At 39.9% G+C, this 17,618-nt stretch overlaps 1 protein-coding gene across 7 annotated transcripts in view; it reads left to right on the forward strand.

The window, feature by feature from the left end:
• Positions 1-17,618, forward strand: part of psd3l (pleckstrin and Sec7 domain containing 3, like) — a 169,894-nt gene that overhangs the window by 54,060 nt on the left and 98,216 nt on the right. Inside the window, exon 1 of one of the 7 annotated variants that reach the window (XM_037547384.1) lies at positions 12,144-12,334. The exons of 5 other annotated variants lie outside the window; for them this stretch is intronic. In XM_037547384.1, coding sequence (XP_037403281.1) covers positions 12,318-12,334 — 17 coding nt within the window. In that variant the 5' untranslated portion in view covers positions 12,144-12,317. Of the gene's footprint in view, positions 1-12,143; positions 12,335-17,618 lie in introns of those variants that run through there. One more of the 7 variants, XM_037547385.1, reaches the window with a different exon arrangement.

Below are 17,618 nucleotides of genomic sequence, written 5' to 3' on the forward strand. Positions count from 1 at the left end.
TCCTTCTCTTCTCTTTTCTCTCTTCTCTGTCTCTCACTCCTCTCTCTCTCTCTCTCTCTCTCCCTCTCTCTCTCTCTCTCTCTTTCTCTCTCCTCTTTTTCTGTCTGTCTTCCCCCCCAGTGTCCTCTAAACCTGAAGGTTGAAGCTGTGCTTTGCTTCCTCTGTATAAATCCCCATTTTCCCTTCCAGAAACGGAGTGGTTCTTAATCTAAAAGGCAGATTAGATGCAGATATTAAACAAAAACAAGATGTCAGGCTTTCTGTGTACAAGAGAAATAGAAGCTACCAAAGAAGTTGTTCTTTACCAGCCAGCAGCTTGCATAATAATTCATCTTATTATTCTGATCCAAGCCGTGTGATTAATATGTGGTGTATTACAGCCACGAAAACGCTTTCAGCTCAACCAGATTAAGCGAACCTGCTCCCGTACACTTAGCTGAAGTTTGTCTTTGCAGCACATTCAGTAGGAATGACAGGAAGCTCCATGTGGCAAAATGCGAAGTTCTCCTGCAGATGACATCAGAGAAAATGGGCCTCTAGAGCACTGTGTACATCAGTATTTGTCAGTACACCAGGGGAGAGAGCATCTGTCATATTTGCTGAAGATTGATCGTTTACTGTGCCGTGTGGCAGAGTAATTTCATTCCTCATCATCTGAAATTGATGGCAGTAAATTGCCTGCCTCAGTCCTCCCTCTAACATGCAAATCCCCTGCTTCAGCGGGCAATCCAAGAGTTTTGAAGCTTTCAAACTGCATAAATGAACTCCTGAATTCATTATTCATGGTGTTGTATGATACTTTACGGTGTAGCAATTTTAGCATATATTTAAGAGGAGAGAGAAAAAGATGAATAACATAAATAAGGAGTTATTCTGAAATTTCACAAAATGGTATGTTTTTATACCACAATATATCTCCAATATAGAAATTCAACAGAAATATAAACATTAAATGCAATATTAAATTTTTTATGACATCAATTATATGACTTAAAATTTTGTGACTGATACCAATACTGATTTTAAGGGGCTAAAAATTCTAAAAAGCAATATTATTGGTCGATATAGCTTGGGCCTGGGTTTGATTCCCCAGCCGGGTGACCGGGGTCCTCTCTGTGTGGAGTTTGCATGTTCTCCTTGTGTCTGCGTGGGTTTCCTCCGGGTTCTCCAGTTTCCTCCCACAGTCCAAAGACATGCAGTCAGGCCAATTGGACATGCTAAATTGCACCTAGGTGTGATTGTGTATGTCTGTCTGCCCTGCGATGGACTTGTGACCTGTCCAGTGTGTATCCTGCTTTCCGCCCCATGACCGCTGGGATAGGCTCCAGCACCCCCCCGCGACCCTGAGGGAGAAAATTGATGAATGGATGTATTGCAGCAGAATTCGTTTTGGTTTCTGTTTATTTTTCTGAATTTTTCATTATTTATTTTCATAAATGGTTCTGTTGTGACCTGTAATTTTTTTGTAAATATTAAGTTTGGATATGCTTTATATGTTTTTGTTATCCTAAGCATTATGGTGTTTTGTTTTTAAATTCACCAGTTCAGCTTGTATTGCTGTCATATAGTTTTACAGGGTATGTGTTGGATACGTTGAGCTTACATTGGGTTCCTCAGTATTATAACCTTCTAACATTGCCTGTTGTCAATGGTTACGAGTTCGAATCTCAGCGATGCCTTGACCGTAAAAAAGTAGCCAATTGTTGATGGCAGTATTTTTGCAGATAAATCTGCAGCTTTTTGATATTTGATGTTATTGGCCAACGAATATGTTGGACTAGCCCTAATCATACAGCAATTAGACAAATGTTAAACCTGAGTTCCATATACACACTTTAATTCCTCAGTAGGGCTGTCATAATTATTACATAATTGCCTGTTCTCCGTTAACAACTGCTGATAGTTATGTTTCACAGTTGTTAGCTTTCACAGTCATATCACTGATATTTGATTAAGATTAAGTGACCCTTATTAGTCCCACATCGGGGACATTTCACCTCCGCATTTAACCCATCTGTGAAGTGAAACACCACATACACACACTAGGGGGCAGTGAGCACACTTGCCCAGAGTGGTGGGCGGCCCTATCCGCAGCGCCCAGGGAACAGTTGGGGGTTAGGTGCTTTGCTCAAGGACACCTCAGTTCTGTACATGTACTGTTGGCTGTGGATATTGGCACAAATCATATCTTTAGGAAAGTTAACTGTACAGGAAAGGAAAAACATTCCTAAATTTCAATATAAGTTAATCTAACAACTTTTGAGTTTTTTTAGTTCAATTTTATTGATCTGTTTACTGTGTAAATTTTAACCCAGCTGGCATTTTCAAATGTTAACCAATGCAAAAACAACAAAAATGGAGGAGTTTTCTGTGTGCTTCTTGTGAAAACATTCTATCGCTGTGTGAAATAAGCACCATGTTTCCTTTATTGTTGGATGCACTGTGGTAGTTCCTGAGTGAACATGGGCAGAGTAATCGCTAGGTATTTATTGATTTTTTGGGTAAAGTACACTCCTTTTCGTATATTTACTTGCTCAAAACAATACAAACAATAACGTCTACAAACCTTCAGCTTCACGCTCTCTATATCAAAGTAATTCACAAGATATTGTGTCGTAGCAGGAGAAGAGCAGATTAAAAGGGAGAAATAGCTGCTTGTTTGAATGAGTTTAAAGGGGTAATGTCTCAGGCATGATCTCGGTAAGGACTGTTCTTGAATACATATTTGATAAATCGCATCTATTGCAGTTTTAAAAAGATGAATAATCTGATCCGCTTCTGCATAAGAAACAATGTCAGCAGCCCGCTTTTTGTTTGTGCCTTATTTATTACACGTTACTCCTGCATGGCTAGACAGCGCACAGTAAACAGTGTGTGTTTATGTGTGTGTACCAGGTGGCGCGCTGATGTGTGCTGATGTCATGTGACGGAGACCTGTGTCTCGGGTCCCCTGGCCTCTCAGCTTGTGCTGAGAATGCTGTCACTTCCTGGCCCCTGAGAGTAGATCCTGGGCCGCTCTCAACCCCCATCATTGCCAGAGGTGTGACTCAGCACAGCCGGCCAACTGCCAGACAACCGCCTGCCTGCCTCAGTCTGCTCCTCCGCCATGCCTGCTGGCTTTCTGAGCTCACTCATTAAAGACCCCCTATGACGGAACTGAATTTTCCTTCCTTCTTAGAAATGACATTGATGTGCTGTGTAAACACAGTTTCCGCGTTTTTTTTCACCATTTTAAAGCGCAATTTTTACTCCTCAGTCTATACAGTCCATATGTCATCACTGTTGGGAACAAAACCTCCAAAAGCTTCAAAAAATATTTCCACATTTTGCTTTACTGTATGCTTGGGCCATTTCTAGTGGTCCATTGGTCATGAAGTTTACAAGAAAGCTAAGGGAAGCTAGCATTTTTAAAAGAAGTTAAATTAATATAAGGAATGAAAGAATGAAAAAAATCCAAGTTTTGATCCAATAATGACGATATGGCACTATTCCGCAACATCAGCCTGTCTCATAATAGTTTTTGATGTCACAACCATGAGCACATGTACATATATCCTACAGCAGTTTTGCCCTCTGGTTCACGTTGAAGTAATCCATGTTATTCCTACCGCCCATGTGCTTTGAGTGACTTATAGACAGACCTTCTGGTAAACAGGACAATATCTTAAATGCTAACATTCTAACATGATAGAAATGTGAGGATAAATACAAACGCAGATAATCCTCATTATTGGGATGCTCGAATGCTTGTGTGCCGACAGAATAGATCTGTTAGCAGAAACCCTTCAGTCTGAGGATTCTGGTTAAACTCTAAACACTTATAATAAAGTCATTTCATTTAAGCTTTGTACTTTTTTAAAACTGAGCCAGAATCATAAAGTGAATGCTATAACAAACCAATAATGTATGTAGAAATGTATTAATTCACTGAAGTGTAACAAAGAAACAATGAAAAATGCTCATTTCTGCTAGCGACCTTGGTATTTTCACCAAAATACGTTAGTGTTAGTGTAGTTGGATTGGATTTTGATGTCTAGTGTAAATACAGACATTTTAAGCTTGTACCGGTCTTGCCGCTAACATATTCTTTACTTTGCAAGTTACAGTGTTACATTATGTCCTGCAAAGACTTGAAATTGAAGTCTGTCTTTTAGTATTAGAGCTTTTGCCTGTTCGCCAGCGTTTGCCGTCATAAAGAGAAAATGAAATGTAAAAGTAAGTGTGCCTACTTTTAAAATGAACACCCAAAGCTTCCAACTTCCTTTCCAAATGAGATGTTTCTACCATAACCTCAAAAAGTGATCACTTCAGAAAATAAACTGGATAAGAAGTGTTATTCCTGCAGACAGCCCGGAGCACCTGTACTGGAGTGGAAGATGATGGGGAAATCGATTAAACATAGTGCTGTTCCTGGCTGTCAGGATGCAAACAAATCATTGCAGTCTTCAATAGGACCAAGACGTCTGAATGGAGTGGCTGAAATGTGTGTTTCCTGATGTCTCTCAGACTTTTAGTTAAAATGTAACAATTTAATCTGTATTTGAGTCTGAACTACCTTGTTCGTGATGGCACAAAAAGAGTGCAAACGGTGTTAAAAGTACAGTGACATTAACTGTAAAGAATAAAGTTGGAAAAAAAGTTCATTTAAGAATGAATTAGAATAGTTTTGGTATATAAAACCACATAAATATCATACGTGGAAAAAATCAAACAGAAGAAATGTAGAATATGGGCCCTTTAAATCACTGCAGTTTAAATATCAAAAGTACACATGATGTTAAAATTCAGAAAAGCAGCCTGATTTTTATGCTCGCTGTGTTTGTTCTATATAAAGAGCAGTAAATTCATATATGGTCATGATAATGGAAACAGAATGGTTCCTGAGGCCATTTGCTGCTCTTCAAATGACCAGGGGTTTGTGGTGAGGAGAATTCTTAGATTGAATGATGAGACAAGGAAACAGTTTTTAGTTTATGGTGTGGTTTTCTGGATATGTATAACTCATTAGCTTTGCTATTTGTGTGTTCTAAAGTAAGAACATTTGGGGTGTGTGTGTGTGTGTGTGTGTGTGTGTGTGTGTGTGTGTGTTTGTGAGTGTGTGTGAGCTTGTGTGCAACTAGAGGTCAGTAATGAGCAGAGGGAGGGAGGGTGAAGCAGCAGCTGTTTACACACTGCGAGATGAGGGAGTGGATATCCTGCCCAACCCTACAGAATACTGAGAAACATCTCTACTTCTTCAAACAGGCTCCAACAATCCAGCCTGCTGGAGATTTTTATGTTGATAGTAGAGGAAAATCAATAAATATAGATAAATATAACTAATTACATATACTACACATACTTATACGCAGTGCAAAGACGCCGGTGCACTCATCAGTGCCACAAAGTGCAAACAGGACAAAATGTTTCATAAAACTCAATTTCAAGTCAACTTTGAAAAAACCAAAAGGATTCTAATTTAAGAAAACTAAAGCAATTACACAATTTTTGTCACAGTATCCCCTTCTGAACAGGCCTCGGCAATAGGGTGATGTAATCAGATATTGACGTTGACTACGAGTCAGTGACACTGCCTCAGAGATGTGATTATCGCATTGTTGGGAAAAATAACGGAGAACTAGAAGAAGAATTAAAGTTTAATTAAAATTTAAACAGACTGCTAAATATTAAGTTACATGTACATTTAATATTGTATTCCTTTTTACTGGTAAAACTAAGAATTTTTACAGGGCATTTATAAGCTGTTAAGCTTCCCCACTGTGTCTGCCGGGGATTTCTTACGGGGAGACTTACGGGGAGTGTAAGTCTGAGGAAAATTCTTAGCCTAACAGCTGTGTCCCAATACTTGAGATGAGTTGTAGAATTATGAAAATATAACACTTAATGGTTTCCCACAGGCATCTACAGTTGAATTCCGGAGTGCCTTCAGTATAATGACAGAAAGCACATGGCTTTTTCACTCATTTATTTGGACATGGCTTTGTACTCTTTTACTTCAGCACACGTAGTAGTATGATGTTTCTCCAGCAGGGGGCGCTATAAACACACATGCTACTTTTTTGTATGTCACTTAAAGCAATGAAAGAGCCATGAACTTGCAACAATGCAATCAGTAATTCCAAATTTCACGTCACCCTGGCCTTGTTTTGATACATTTATTTAAAAACTTTGCTTGGGCTGCTGTGAGTGAATGAGCTGAAGTTGTGAGTGAAAAAGCTGCACATCACTATCCAGCGTAGTGCAGCAGTTATGTGTTCAAATAATACATCTTTTTACTGAAAATATCTAAAATCTTCAAAATACATTGAATATTGAAGAAAGAAAAGACATTTATGGCTATGCCTTTAATGCCCAGGCCTTTTCCACAGTGTTCTGAAAATGGATTCACTGCGGATCTCTCAGTGAGGAGTGTGAGCTGGAGTTGTGAGGGCATTGCTGAGTCATCGGGCTGACAGCTGATGCCGTGCTGCAGGGGCCTGTGTCGGGGCTGCTGGAGCTGGGAGTAATCAGCTCGTCCCATGTTTATCTCCTGACCCGAGCCTGATCCCGCAGGCAAGGAGGAGAGCAGTTCACCAAGCAGTACCAGGGAGTGTGTGTGTGTGTGTGTGTGTGTGTGTGTGTGTGTGTGTGTGTGTGTGTGTGTGTGTGTGTGTATGTGTGTGTGTGTGCTTTTGCTTATTTTCAGAATTCAGAATCTGGCTTCAGTGGCCAAATAGGTATATATATATAGTATCGTGTAAACTCCTCTTTTATTTCATTACTCAGAATGGCCGTTAAGCGATTGGCCCCTCGCAGTCCTGTCCATGTGCTTTGTTTTGGTTTTCAGTCCTGCCCTCTTGTTTTGTGACTTCACCCCTGATTGTCTCCACATGTTTCCACCTGTCCCTTGTTCACCCTCAGGTATTTAAGCCCTGTGTTTTCCCCTGTCTGGTTGCAGGTCTTTGATGTGTTCTTGTGTTTGGTTCTTGCTTGAGGTTCTGTGTTGTTTATCATGTCTGGACCCCGAGCTATTCGCGTTGGCTCTATGACCCTGGATTGTCTCGACCCTGATTTTGGATTTGCCCATAATAAATCTTACTTGTCTCCGCACGTGCGTTCACCTCAACATCGCTCCCCATCATTACACACTCACACTCCATCAGCTTAATGTTATATAAAACCACAGTATTTAGTGTGTCCACACTTTGCCTTTGTTACAGCTTCTGTTCTTTGCAGTAGACTTGCTTTCAGTTTTTCTAAGAAATCTGCTTGACAGCTATAGTCATATTCAGACATATTCACCCCTAATTAAATGACATTCAAGTTAAAATAAGTGTACGTCCTCTACAGGAAACAAACGCACATTTTAACACACAATACCTTTTTACTTGCTGAATTTAACACATTAGGAAAATGTGTCGAAAGTTGTGGCACATTTTATATTTTATATATTTTTTTCAGTATGTCAAACTTAGCAAATAGAGATTGGGAATCATTCACCAACCGTTCTTAGGAAGACATTTACACAGTTTTCACAAAGGTTCTGACATTAACCAGTGTTTTCTTATTTGAGAGTTGTTCTTAGGTAAAAACAGAATCTACACACACTCAAATATTCGGTGGTTTAAGGACACAACATCAATCTGACGTAGACTTTTTTTAGAACCTTTCTCAAGAACAACTTTAAGAGAAAACTTTGGAAGATATAGGTGAAGGAGGCCTCACTGTGCACTAAAATGTGCAAAGAGAAGAGCGTGACAAAAATGACCTGGGATGTTCAAACTTTTCCATGTAATTGCATATCTTTTCAGGCCCATAGTGTTGAGTTGTCTTCACACAGTGGAAGGATGGACAGAAACACCTGTGGGTTTTTTCAGATCTGTAGCAAGAGTGGAGCTTAGTTTTCTCTGAGAGTGCTGTTTATCTGATGGCGACAGGTCCCATTTCCTCTGTACTTTCAGTCATTTTTTGAACTCATGTTTTGGAAACTTCTGCTGATTTACTTATTTACCTTTCACTTTCTCCTTCTTTATACAAGTGGATTATTCTATATTTAATCTTCTCTCCTGAAAAATGAATAAGGTGTACTTGATGTCTGTTTTGCCTAGAAATTAAATAAATGAATGGTGGTCTCTGACTTGCATTGTTAGGGTTATACTTAGAAAGGTTTTATTACATATAGATAGTTACATATAGTAGATCAATAGAAAACATATGGTACACATGTAGTTTTATATGTGAGGTAACATATCTATGACCCCATGTACCGACAAGGAACAAAAACAAAACTGAGAGTGTATCTCTTTGGAGCTTCTCTCCCCCTCTTCACCTTAGCTAGCCCCCAGAGTGTGCTCTTTTGGCTGAAGGAGAGGGCTGTAATGTGGGTCTGAGTCATTGCTCCGCAGCCTCCCACTCCCCCTCAAGGCCGACTGCTTCACGGCCAGCACTTCACCTCATGATGAATGACCACTAAAGACAAAACAGGTCTAGTTATCCTTGAGGAGCAAAAAGACCCAGGCACAAGGCGTGCTGAGCCTTTTGTGTTTCAGCAGGGATTCTATAATGTGCCACAAAGCACTGTCAGAGCTTGGCTAGTGGATCTGTTATGGTAGCACATGTAGGTCCAAGCAGTGAGACGTTGTTGATTTCTGTTGCTATTTATCTTTCTGTGCGCAGACTCTGTAGGTTCGGTACTGTTTCAGTCCTGAGACAGAGAGAGGGATGTGAAGGAGCAGCGAATGGATGGGGAGGCTAACACATCAGTTACACAGTTAATAAGCATCAAAGCCAACCATGTTAGCGGGCTTTGATGTTAAAACATTCACACTTCTTCCTGTTACATAAAGAAAGTGTATGCAAAGTTTGTGCTTGAAGTTATTGCATAAGTGTGTTATAATAAGCTGCAAGTCATGGTTTTTCAAAAACAAGAGGTGCTAGTTACTTCACATGAGTTCTTAGTTATTAGCAGCTAATTACTGCACACTTGAATACTGCCTGCACTTCCATCCTGCTTCGGCTGTGTGTTTAGCTCTGTTTTAGTTGATGAGGAAGCATGTTATTTTAGGGAACTCTGTGACAAGTATGGTGCCTTACCGCATAGACCTACAACGCCATACCAACACCACTGATATTGCTTAATTGTTCTGAGTAAAAGAGCAGTTCGTTTTTCCAAGCCCCAGAAATGGGCTGCAATTAGTGAATCTTAATATCATAAAGATTATGTCTCATTTATTAATTTTTAATTTTGAGGTGTTTTTTTTTTTGAAGTCTGTTTCAATTCTGCCAACCTTTCACTTAGAAACAGCTACCCTGGGTAATGGCCTTAACTTATTCAAGAATTTTGACGCAAGACAGGCATTAAGTACAAGTTATTCATTTTTCAGGAGATGTTTTTGAGGAGATTAGATAGAAGATGCTTTCATAAGTAAGGGGAAAATAGGAATTAAGTTAAATCAGGAAAACTGGGGTTCAGACAGTGATTTAAAAGAAAACGTGACTCCTAGCAGCCATGCAAGACCTGGTAGGCCACCAAATCTGTCACCATCATGTAAACAGCATTTTAGTTTTTCTACATATTTTAAGATCACCAGCTCTCCTTTACAGTGTGTGAAAGTTTCATGATGCATGAATCAAAAGAAACGTTCCAACATTGCTTAGACTTAAATATTTACACATTATGTTACATTGAAACATAACGATGTTCTTTCCTTCTCCTGGAAAGTTACCATTTTAGAGATTTTTAGAGATTTTTTACCATTTTAGAGATACAAGGTTTTTGTCTGACAGCAACAGTATATATTTGAGTTTTCTTCCTTATGCTGAAAAATGACTGACTTGTACTTAATGGCTGTTTTAACTGGAAATTAAATAAATGAAAGGTGGCCTCTGATATTTGCAAAGTACTGCACAATATAGGTATAAAGTCACTTTGCATACTTAGAAGAGGTTTTCTCATATATTTGTCTGCACATTTCTTCAAATGCTGACATCATTTTAAGAGTCCGCAAGTTAGATGAATGATAATGAACTATGGCTTCCCCCAGAGCGATCCAACCCTAGATGAACAAGTCAGACACTACTGTATGCCCTGGTGATGAATGTCAATCTGACTGGCAAAGCACAGATCAAGTCTTATTAATGGTTGGGAAACACAGACAGAGCACTTTAAAAATTAGGTGTCTCTCAAGTGGTTTCTAAAGAGAACGTACATGTTTGTTTTTTAGCCGAAACATTGCAGTAACCTTATCAGATTAACAGGCAGTTCAGAGGAGGGGCCTCTTTCAGTCATTGCTGTGTCTAATGGAAAGTTAAGCACAAGAGAGGGCGGATTTGAGATTTCACTTACCACTGATTTAAAGTGCTGCCAAGCATAAACCTGAATGCATTGATTGACTTATTAAGTTGTTATCAGGCTGCTTTTCCAGTACATGCATGTGAAGAAGAAGTAGGTGAGAACTTGGCTGTAGAGTTTTAGGCAAATATTCTTCAAATATTCTTGTTGTGGTTTTTATAATCCAGCTGTTGGGCGTGACTGAGGTTGTTTCCTCAGTACTCAATCTAATTGGACCTCATTTGGCAAGGAGACATGTTGTTTTGCAGCTTTTACCACAAGCCCACATTATGTTCCTTCCTGGTTTCACATAGACTACACAAACTTCTGGCATGGAATTTAAATTTACTGTAAATTGCAAATATGATGCAAACAATTACAGGGAGCACCTTTCAAAGCACCTCAGCCAATTCAGTGGTGTGGAAAAGTGGTTCAGCTTTTGGGCGTTTTCTTTTATTTCAAGAACTGAAAGGTATCTGGACTTGGGTTAGGGCAGTGGCATGTCATACTGAAAGAATGACTTCCGTGTTTTGGTCACTTCCACTGAAAGAAGTGTCAGAGGACATGAACGAAAAGAATGTCAATATTGAGCCATGGAAGCAAAACCAGAACCAGGAGCGTAACCTAAATGATTTTATTCTCACATTCTTTCAGGATGAGGTGGACCACTCTAAAGAGCTCCACCTTAAATGATCTCCCAGTCCATATGGAAATGATCATGTGCGATTATTGTTCATTCTTAGTACAAATATTGAGAAAAGATGACAAGAAATGAAGGACAAGCACATTTTCAACTTTGAGCTCGGTGTCATAGTACTGCCTTTGTCTGATTGTGTTATACTATCACTTTAATCTCCAACATTTTGACAAGAACACTTCTATACAAAAAGAGCCCCTCATTGTGAGTGTGATCACAGAAGAATGTGGGCCATCCCAGCAAATCAATTCAATGCAGTATTAATAAGGTTTAGTTAGTCAGAGTGACACGTCTTTAGTGCAGCTTGTTCATTTCCTCTGTGTAACACGGTAGGTGTTTCGGATCCGAATATAGGCTGAAGGTATTTTTGACATGTTGTCTTTTTTTTTATACACTGTGTAATCATGTGTAATATTTAGCAGGAGCTTGTTTACAGGCCTCTGCTTATGTGATTTTGCCTGAACATCACTTAACATGATGGTCAGGATAACTGGATTAAGCTCCATAAAAAATGAATTGATTAAAATTGGCAAGGATTAATTAGCAGTTTGCATGGTGACAGTAGATGTTTTATATTCACCTACTGGTCTTCCCTACATTTTGATCACATAATACATGCATTGCCCCATACGCTACTGTGCAGAAGTCAGAGCCCCCTTGTTATTTAATGTCCACTCAGACCAGCCATTAAATACAAGTCATTTATTTTTCAGCTTCAGGAAAAATTAAGATACTTTTCCACACCTCCAAAATTCAGTCTTAGAAGTTGTTTTTATTTTATGATTCTAGATGTTTGCTTTGTTATTGCTCAGTTCATAAAAACATAATCAGAACACTCAGGAGAACACTCAGGTAGTTGTGACAGCCCTACATAGCATTTCTGTTAAAACACATTGTGGGTGTGTAAGAGCAGCACGAACACTAAAATGTGCAGTGTGTGGTGCAGTCCATGACCAGGGTTGGGAAACACAGACTTTGAGAGCCTGCTGGACACTTCCCAAGGCTACTGAGAAGGGGAGGGAGTCATTCCTGGGAAATGTTCAAGCATCTGCCTGGACACTCCCTTCCAGCCTCCAGAAAATACACTAGTGTGTATAAGTGTGGTCTGTCTGTGATGATGGAAGGGAAGCAACATTTAAAGTCGCTACACCTAAGATAAGAGCTCTATAGAACCACATCCCTAAACACTGCTTTCTCATCCTCCTGGGTTTCGCCTGGCCATCGAGCTGTGAGCTCACCACATTCTTCCTGTATGAACTCCTCAGCCACTGGTATTGGACGTTCCTGTCAGTGCGATTACAAGGAGCCTTCATGGTGTTTAGGTTAAGGTGAGGAAAAGCTGCTTTGACATCTTACAAGACTTTTTGCTTTGCTTTGTTTGTAGGAGGTTTTTTTTAAAGCTAAAGGTTTGGCTCTGGATGAAATGTCATTTTTTTTCTTGTGAAATGATGCCTAATGTCATGGTATTGCTTTAAAAAGACACAGAGTGTCAAATGGGGCTGTTGGACAGTCCTTAAAGCAGAATTTTTCACAATGTCTTCATTATTCAGTGTAAACAGATGTAAACAGTCATTCAGAGTGGTTTGATGTGAAATGCTCCATTCTAGAGTCGTGGTCTCAGTGGTGGTGATAAGAACCAGGCGTCTGAAGTGTTTATGGTTTTAAAGGCTACCCCACAGAAAATGATTACATGAAATGATTTCAGATGTTTCCAGTTTTTAAAACTATAATTTTAAGGTGGAGAGGCACATGCAGACAAATTAGTTCCCAAAGAAACCTTTTTTTTCCAGATTTACCACGATTATCAATATTGCACTTAAAAGCACAGAAGACACAGGTACGTATCACGACCCCTGGTTCCCATCACCACCACTGTAAAGCAAATCAGAGGCGATGTTTCTCTAGAATGCTCCATTTCACCTCAGACCTCTCAGCGTGACCTGGTGTACACCTCCGGCGTTGAATCATGCAGACATGTAGAAAATTCGGTTGGATTCTCCTTTAAGTCACTGTCAGAGCAGTCATGTATTTCAGATGTTAGAGTTCTCGCAGGGAAAAAGTCGAAGCTCGAAAAACACTTCGAAATGAAAGTTCAGCAGTTTACATTTTTAATTTTCCTCCAGCTTTTCAGCTTGCCGTGCAGCTAATGTGCTACACCTAGCGTAGATGAAGTTCGCGTGTTCGCTACGTTCACTTTCACCTTTGTCTGCTGGGTGAGTGTTTATGTATTTAACGTTTTCTGAGTCGTGCTGTGTAACTTAGCATTTCTTTGTAGCCTAAGCGGCAGGTGGTGGGTCAGTGGCCTTTTGTGTAAAACAAGCCCACATTGAAGGGCTGGTGTCATGGCAGAGCCTCATCTGGGCTTTTTGGGGCGATTCTTTGACTGTGCAGGCAAGTCAAGCTCCGTTTCTTCTCTTCCAGTTCACAGAACAACGAAGCTGAAGTCAGCTTCTTATTCCCCAGTTTGTTCGAGTTTTCTCGTTCCGCCTTAAAAGAAGCAGCAGTTACTTTCTCCTCAGCCGTTTAAGGTGGAACGGGAACATTCGAATAGGAAGCTAACTCCAGCCTCGTCACTCCGCCTGTCTCTCTAGGTGCAGTTTTTTCGTTGGGCTGGATGCAAGGCTTTGTGGGAAATGCCACCTCTTTTTCCGCAAAGGGATGAGCCGGTGTCGGCTCCAAGAAAGTGAATTTTAGCGCGCTCGGTGTGAGTGATGGTGTGGAGTGGTTTCCACATGCACTCCAAATGCAGCTCTTTAGTCTGGATTTAGTGCTTGAAGGCCACGTTTGTTGCAGTTGGGCTGCACGGCTACTAACTTCGTGTGGATCGCCGAGTTTTGCGGGTAAACAAAGCAACTTGTTGCTGCTCCTGCTCGCAGCAGCTGTGTGTGTGTGTGTGTGTGTGTGTGTTAGCCTGCACACCCTGCACACCGCTGTTAGAGCTGTTCGCTTCTACTAGCGAAACCTTTACGGGTAAAGGATAAAGGGTCTACGTGAAGCAGTGATGTCTTTCCGATTTCACATGGTAGAGATATCTCAGAGAAAAAGATGGAAATGAAGCACGAAAAACGCCGAGATCTCCGCAGAAATTCCTCAGAACTTTTTTTTTACAACTTCACTCACTGCATGCTTGACATTCCGCTCTTCGCTTTTCTTTCAGCTTTCTTTCCAACCTTAATCCCAGCGTATGTGCTACACGTAACGTGGATACACTAACGCTAGGTTTACTATAGTAAGCGTTGGCAGCTGCTAGGTGACTGTTAACGTTTGGCTCTCTGGGAAAGATTCTGTTTAGAATTCTGAATCGGTTCTTCAGACTGATGAAGAACGTGTCGTATATGGTTCTGTTTAGAAGCTTTTCGAAAATGGTTCTACGTAGCACCAAAGAGATTTATTCGATTCTATTCTATTCAAGCTTGACATCATAACAACAGTAGAACCCTTTTTGGTGCTCTTTATAGCCATTTTCATAAAGGTTCTGTATGGAACTGTATATAACCTGTTATCTGACCCAGCAATTTCACCATGCAAAGAACCATATAAGCATGAAATGGTTCTAAATAGAACTACTGCCTTTACTAAAGATCCCTAAAAACCATATTTTTAAGGGTGTAGTCTTTTTGATCGGTTATTTGTTAATGATTACTATGCTTAAATCTGTCGTGTGGATGTTTGAGGCTTGGTGCCTTTGCGGTGTGAATATTGTGAATATATCGCTGTAAAATACCTCTTTGATAATGTATAGCATATTTTCACTCCCTGTTGTACTCCTGTAGCACTTACAGTAGTCGTACAGTAATGTGTGATAGTTGTGTGGATGATCTGTGATGGTATGATACAAGTGTAGGACCATATAATAAACTGCAGTTTTTGTCTCACTTAAATACACTGCTCATATAGGACATAATATTCCTAACAATCTTTCTTAAGGGTTACATCATTGCAGGCATTACTTTTATAATATTTCCTTCGGCTGCATGGAATGTTGCTCTCTGACTTGATTTGAGCTGTTAAAGCAGTTGTACCTCTTTTTTTATACTCATTTCAGTTGAACCTCAGTAATAGTTTATTTAGTTTAAAATGGCAGGGTGTGTCCACTCCCTGGCTCACTCTATTGTAGTGTTCTATTTAAAATCACTGCTAACTCACTCTCCTGTGCCTGTACTGCGCATTCACATCCAAAGTAAATGAAGAGCCGACATTTCTTAAGGAATGCAGAGGTATTTTAAGGGCAGCCTGAATGGTTCTTCTTTCAACCCTGTATTTATACTACATATATTTTTTACTTTCCAACTTTAATTTATAGAGTTCGGTAAGAAATGTTGAAAAAAGTCCAGTCACCCTTTCCTTCTTGCATAATTTATAGCTGCTTTGAAACTTTGAAGCTTCAGCGTCGTAGTTGGCCTGGTAGCCAAAATGTGAGAAATATGGTCAAGTTTTTTTAGTTACAGCTTAACAGCATGAAATCAGGCCCAAACACTCGCTCACAAAGAGCAGTAACAGACTTTGGAAGTTCAATCATCCCCAGCCGTTTCTTAGATGTGTCTGCTTTAAGGAGACCGCTGTCTCATTCTGTGATGCCATTAGCCTCTGTTTTTTTATCCCTGGTTTTGCAATGTGTGGTAGGGCTCCAGTGATAGTTGACATCACTGGATTGAAGTATCATTGCAAAACAGCCTCATTATCAGTGACATGGCAGGGTTTTAGAAAAGTTGGTTAAACTCTGAAGACCTGTCAGTGGGTCCACACTTCCATTCCTTACTCTCATAACTGTATACCTTACATAGTAGTTACTGAGGAATTAGTTTTTAGCAGCAGTAGTAGTAGTTTCTGAATATTAAGCCTTAGGATTAATAACTGAATGATAAACTATGCGTTTAAGGGCTTAATCAAAAATACAGGCTGGCTGGTTACTTAATCATTTGCTGCACCCCCAGTGTTTAGTGTGGTTGTATATTCCAAGTGCTTTGACTTTCACTTAATGTTCCAATGGCTGCTACAAATGAGTGACTCTAGAATGATGCTCATCATTTTTAATGCATTGATTATTTTGACTTGCAAAAACATTTTAGAATTCTAGAATTGATCTTTCAGCTTGAATTGACCAAGAACAAAAAAACAACACTTTGCAGGACCCTAATGGCCCATAAAGGAATCTGTTTACTGTAGCTTAATGTAAATATTGTGTTCCCCTTTGGGCTCCCATGTAATATAACTGGTAAGGCTGGTTGAGTTATATAGCTATAGTTGTATATTGTGATTGCGATGTACCCTGTAATATACAACCCCAATTCCAAAAAATGCTGGACAGTAGTTAAAATGCAAATAAATACAGAAAGCAACAAATAATAGATCTACTTTGACCGATATTTGAAAATGGTATAAAAACAAGATATGTGGTGTTTTACCTTATTAGCTACCTTCCGGCGCTGTATTCACAAATGCAATTTAAGACTGTACTTTGTAGGATTGAAAGAGTAATCATTTTTATATTGAAATCGCAATATAAGAGTGTGCGTATTTCAAACCCCAAGAGCCGCAGTTTGTTTTTGATTAAAGCCTACATAAAAAAAAAGTTGTCTCAAGTTTTATGTGGGGAAATTTAACCCAAGAACACAGAGCTTGTGAACTACCTGCAGATTAGTTTAACCAATCAGAGGCAATCATGCCTCCATGTAATGTGACATCACAGCCAGAACTTACTGGTGGTCTGGCACACTACATTCAGGAGTCATGCCTTGTTATGACCCCACAGGAAAGCCTAGGGGATAAGGGGACCAGTAACATGTGGCTTAGATGTGAGGCTTGCAGCACGAACCAGGAAGGGACAAGACACAAATAGATTAGTTTCTTTTATCTTATTTATTATACATTGGGGTTAAAGTACACTCAGACTATGACTTGAGTGAGACCCCTATAACAAATATATGTACAGTATTTACAGGCAAAAAGAAAAAAGGCAAATATGCTTGCTGTCAAAAAGAACAGAATTCTGGACTCGGACGGTGCCAAAGGAAAGAACTAATCAAAACCAACAAAAACTACCCCAGCTTTTTGATTGGATCCCTCACCTAACAGCACAAAGAAAAGGGAAAAAATTTATAACATACATACATGGGTTGACGCCCGCCCCTTATCTAAGGTGTCTATACATTGGGCTGCTAGGTGATGTAAAATGTATGAGCGTGCCCCTCTACCCTGTCCAGAACCCCAAAATCAATCCTCTAATGATGACCGACACCACAAACAACCTGTAGTGGAGATAGGGAGGAGACATGTGAGAGTGAGAGTGAGAAACAAACACCGGCCAGAAACCCCCCTTGTCCAGGCACGTAACATGCCTCAAGTCAAGACAAAAGGAAAGTCTGGTCTTCTTGGCCTAAAAAACCAGACCGGAACTATAATTTATAGATATGAACGCAGTCTAAATCGCAACTGCAAAACGAACATGAATAATCGCAATTAGCTATTTTCCCCAAATCGTTGAGTTCTAGTACTTTGCACGGTGGAAGTCATGTATCAACAGCATCTAGAAATGCTGATGCCGTCTCTGTGCTTTGACTCCACTGAAATGGACTGGTGCACAGTGGAAATGTGTATTGTGGTCTGACAAGT

The sequence above is a fragment of the Pygocentrus nattereri genome, chromosome 18 (genome assembly GCF_015220715.1).
Source record: "Pygocentrus nattereri isolate fPygNat1 chromosome 18, fPygNat1.pri, whole genome shotgun sequence".
NCBI lineage: Eukaryota > Metazoa > Chordata > Actinopteri > Characiformes > Serrasalmidae > Pygocentrus > Pygocentrus nattereri.